We start from the raw sequence: 5,354 nt of genomic DNA on the forward strand, positions 1-5,354 counted from the left end.
TACAAAACTCATTTAAGCATACGCCTTCAGATCAAAAGATTTTTAAGATCATGAGAAACATTTCAGTCAAGTGACCCTAAACTTTTGAAAGGCAGTGTAATTTGTTGTGTTGCATGTTATAGCTCGCAGCTAGCTTAAGCAGCAGAACATTTCTTTTCATTACACGCAAATTTGCTTTTGTAACTGGATCTGTAATTGTCCCAGATCAACCAAGTACATTTTCCTACTTTAAGGTTTATTTGCAATATTTAATCAAAATGTTAAAATGTTAAAAAAAAGTTTTTTTTTTCAAACAAGCCACTCGTCTTCCATTGTTCTAGCCTGAAACTTGCGCCATTGGTGAGCCAATATTCCTGTATTTGGCTGCCTAACAATGAGAGCAACGTTTTACAAAATAGCCACAGAGTCTTACACTTTTCGAGGGGAATCAACCTTTGAATGGCTTACTCATAGCTGACTATGCACATTAAGTGTGGATGAAGTAATTTTAAAATACAAACTATAAGTCAGTGGTGAAAAAATGAATTCTGACGTGCAATTTCAGATTACCTCATTACCTCACATATTTCCATGCTTTGCAATGCTATTTGACTGAAGAGTCTCATATTGCAAGCAAAATCAGAATGTAAATCAGTCTCCATGTAAGACAAATGATTTTGCATAGAATATCATGCATAGATGCATAAATAGTCAAAGGCAAGTTAAAGAACATGTAGAGCGTAAAAACTGAATATACTGGTAAGAATCAGCAGTCGGATCCATTCGACCTTCAGTCCTGTTCATTTTTGCAGGTAAATTGAGAAATTGGGATTTGTTGTGATTGCAATTCAATAGAGATGTTGTTTCTACTTTAATCTCAAAAGACTTGTTTGTACAAAGTAAGGACACTGGCAAATTTTCTAATGATCATATGCACACAAATACAGTATATGCTAAATTTGAGATAAGGTATTTTAATCTTTTGAAAGCCCAAACTACTATACAATTTAAATTATGCAAGTAGAGTCAGATTTACTCATATAGTGTTTCCCACACAATGGTATGGCACTGCACTCCCTCTCATTTGTAATGTATTATATGATGAGTGTGCTGGCCTTTGCTTTAGTGTCAAATTTTTCAAATTGGTTGCTTAATCCACTTTTCACAAAGAGTATTTCATAAAAAGGACTAAGGGTACACAAAAGAGTACAAAGTAATCTGCAATTCTAAAAATAAATAAATAAATAAAAATGGGCGTTTTAGACTCTAAAGAACATGTAGTCTTTGTGGACACAGTCGAAAAACTTTAATTGAAAGAAATTAACCATGTTTTATTTATTTCAGTGAACAAACCTGTGAGCAACTATCAGAAGACATGATCCAGATTCAACTTCTGTTTTTGCTAGGTAAATTCAAACATGAGTTTGAGAGAAACTAAAGAGAAATTGGGTTTTGTTCTGAGATTAAGAGGAACTGTTACCACAGTTAATCTTTCTGCTGTGACATCTGTCAACAGAGATCCTCTTGAAGACCGCATGCACTCAACATCCTTTTATTTTAATCCAAGAACCAAAGACCTGGACTGAAGCCCAACTGTACTGCAGAGAGAAACATCTCGATCTGGCCACTGTTCAAAGCGTTCAAGACAGGTCTTACATACAGGAGGAAGTGAACGACATGAACTTTAAATCTGCGGCCTGGGTTGGGTTGGGCATAAGCTTTTGGCGTTGGTCTTTAAAAAATGAGGTGATGAAATATCAGAAGTGGGAATCTAAGGAGCCGAACATGGACAGGGGGCAAGAGGCCTGTGCATTTTTAAAAAGCAGTGGACTATGGGGTGATGCAGACTGTCAAGATGTTAAATATTTTCTATGCTATAATGGTGAGTCTCTTTGAATTTCTCAGAATTAACTCTTGCACCTCTTCTCTAATATCACTTAAAGTAGTATCTACATGTAGGGATACATGAAAAAAACATTTAAACCCATATTTAATATATATTCTGGGTCATATTTACTTTTACATTGCAAAGTTTTGTTCTTCAAAGATGAGGGCATGTCACGCAACTCGTCCATGTTGACATCTGTCTAATTTGATGAGCTTCAAAAAAGTGATAGATTAATTTGTGCCAAAATATTGTAGAGTTTGGTTGGACGCACAAACTTTGACATCCACAGCTAAAGAAATGAAAAGTGTTTTGCCTAAGAAGTTGACAAGCCTATTAGTTTTGAAATCATAAAAGCATGACTATATGTTTAAATGCATTTATTTATTTTTTTGCATTTAGCACTGTTTTTTCTCTCTATTTTATAATGTCTTCCAAATTGTGGATAAAGGTTTGTGTCCCAAAAAACATGCCTCAGAATTGTCTGTTGATCTTAGTATGGTACTGTGGATTGATCATTAGCAAACTGCAATGTGTAAAACTTACCAGCCACTCAATGCAATGAATCTATACTTCCATTTTTCAAACATTCAAAAGACTATTTCTTGCACCACAATACTGCATCCTTACAGAAAATGATATGTGGCAATGGAAGTACATTAGAACTGGAATGACCTGGCGTGATGCTCAACAGTACTGCAGAACACACTACACAGACCTGGTGACGATTGCAGATGATAATGTGAACATAATACTTGTCCTTAAAATAATTTGGGATGGGGAGGCCTGGATCGGTTTGTCCAGAAGCTTTTGGCAGTGGTCAGATCAGACTCAAGTGTCATGGCCCTCTATGAAATGGATTGCAGGACAGCCTGATAATGACAATGGCAATGAGGAGTGTGCATATGTCCATTATGACGGGTTGATCGCTGACGACTCATGCTCAGTTCAACATCCTTTCTTCTGCAGTGAGTTCTTTTATTTCTCCAACATTTCTACCACATCAGTTTCTGTCATTCATCACGATAATATGTGAAGTTTGTTTCTATCATACTGAATGTTGTACATTCTACAAATTACTCATTTTTGTTTGTTTCTCCAAGCTCAAATTAGGAAAAAGCAGTTTGTGAGAGTGGCCATGAAATCAGGTGGACACTGGAATGAATCTGCAGTGATGGAAGCCATAGAGAAGAAGGTGAGGACTCTCAGCTGGGGTCATAAATATATCGGGGGCTTGTCCGGGATTCAAGTCATGAGAGCCATTAAACTGATTAATAAATAAATGATGAAATCTTGTCTCTAGATAAATCAGACACTAGTGGACTCTGGATCCAGTGTAACATGGAGAGTGCAATCTGATGAAAAGATCTTCCATGAGAAGGAAAATATCGAACGAGAGATGACAACAACAAACCAAATATGTGAAAAATAACTCTCCACTATATTTTTGCTGCCGTCCTACATTTTTCTTTTTCTTTCTTTCTTTCTTTCTTAAGCAAAAGCATGCTATAAAATAACTAATGCTAGTGGCATTTTAATTATTGCAAAAAATACTGGACATGCATTTTAAATTAAGACATTTTATCTTAATTTTATCATTATTTCATTAAAGACTGAAGTATACTGATTAGTGCTTATCTCTGCATTGATTGTATTCTGCTGTAAATGTATTTTATTCTTTATTAGTGCTGTCAGTAGATATTTTTCTTTTATTTCAATTAATCTCATGATTTTTCATAGTTTAAAAGTGCTGAAATTTGACTCTATACAGTATATACTTAATTCCAGTCAAAACGCATTTATTTCCTTCTTTAGAAAGAGCAACACAATATAACAAAACAATATACTGTATAACAATAATGCTTTATTAACATTTTCTGAACTCCACAGTACAAAGACAGAAATTCAATAAAATGGCGCCAATTCAAGTAACATTAAACATTTCCCAAAGTCTAAGTGTGAAGTTGACTGACTGATAGAACTACTATTCATTGCAATGCACATTAAATCTGTTAAACACTCATCCTTCACAATATTTATGTTCATCAGGCTGTCTTTTCACTTTGGATATGGAATGCACATGGTTTGTTTCAGGGCAGCAAGTGCCGCGTTGAACTCCATATGAAAATCGCATCTTGTTCTGCTTTTAGTGCTGGCACAGCGGATGGTAATATAATAAATACTAATTGTCTAGTAATCATTAGCTGATGCTTCAGAAGCTTGGCGGCAATGGGTACAAATTTGAAATTATGTTCAATTTGAGTGGAGCTTCAACAGACCCTCCATGGGAGAACAAGCTGTGTAGCAGGCCTTTAAGAATTGACATGCTTATGCGGTAAAATGCTGTCTTACAAAAGACGCAAATAACTTAACTTTTGTCACAAGTCCCATCTGCGTTTGTTTTATAAGAGGTCCTTTCTTCAGCACGGACTCATTGTTGTGTGTTTGTTTGTAGTGTGTAACTGAGCGTAATGTTCCTGCTATTTATTCTTTATTTAATATAATAATAATCAAATTGTAAAATGTCATATAGTATAAACAGAAAGACTCCTGCAGATGCACATGTAGGCCTACTTAATACTAAATATTTTAGCATTATTATTTAATTATTTTAAAGCTGTAATTTAAAGAATAATTATTTTGTGAACTTTATCAATACAGCTAACAAAAGTTTCATTCGTTTTTATTAGTTTTGTGAAGTTTGCATTAAAGCTGCACTATGTAACTTTGTGCATTCTAGCGACATCTGTGATTGAAACTTAAAATTGCAAGCGATCGGAAGAACACTTTACGTGAGTTGTGTTTCGGAACTGCTCTTCTGGCGCATGAATCTCATGATTTGAGCTTACCTGGACATCGGGATAAAATATACTTTATTAAACATGAAAATAATATGCTTAAATATACAATATAACAATACAAGAAGTCCATTTCAAAAGTCATGGATATTAGTTAACATGTCACGGTAACTTCCCCTGACAACATAGATACATCCCGATCGGTTAACTTACGAGTAATGTTCGATTCATAAAAGCATGACAACCAATATTAAGATTCAACAAACATATCCAAGCAATAAAGCAGGTAAACAGCTTTGCTTTAAGGTGTGATATAAACGATAGAGGTGTTTTATTGATTGATTGTGTATTACTTTGGTTGAAAAATCTGGCATTATGTATAATTCAATCTTATCTTTTAAGATATAAGAGAAAATGTGTTTCCTGTGAAATCTAATACCCAGTACAATTGCTTAAACTCAATAAAGAAAAATGGTGATCAGTTACATGACATAACACGATATACACTTTCACTCGTATATTCATATACATTTTAACACAAATCCTTGATGTTCATAAAAAACTACTTAACTACCCAAATACTAAATCCAAGTCAAGAAAATAGGACATAGTTCAATATTCACATAAACAAACAGTTGTAGTATCAGAGAGCCTGCTTAGCAGCTATATATTCGTATTAGACAGGCATGAAC

At 34.5% G+C, this 5,354-nt stretch overlaps 1 protein-coding gene across 1 annotated transcript; it reads left to right on the plus strand.

The window, feature by feature from the left end:
• The first annotated feature begins 1,681 nt into the window (after window positions 1–1,681).
• Window positions 1,682–3,314, plus strand: LOC127447995 (L-selectin). Its single transcript, XM_051710281.1, has 4 exons — window positions 1,682–1,861; window positions 2,497–2,832; window positions 2,968–3,059; window positions 3,168–3,314. Exons 1-4 carry the CDS (start codon window positions 1,729–1,731, stop codon window positions 3,294–3,296), a joined length of 690 nt encoding a protein of 229 aa, XP_051566241.1. The 5' UTR covers window positions 1,682–1,728; the 3' UTR covers window positions 3,297–3,314.
• The last annotated feature ends 2,040 nt before the right edge of the window (window positions 3,315–5,354 follow it).

Source organism: Myxocyprinus asiaticus, chromosome 1, assembly GCF_019703515.2.
Source record: "Myxocyprinus asiaticus isolate MX2 ecotype Aquarium Trade chromosome 1, UBuf_Myxa_2, whole genome shotgun sequence".
Taxonomy (NCBI): domain Eukaryota; kingdom Metazoa; phylum Chordata; class Actinopteri; order Cypriniformes; family Catostomidae; genus Myxocyprinus; species Myxocyprinus asiaticus.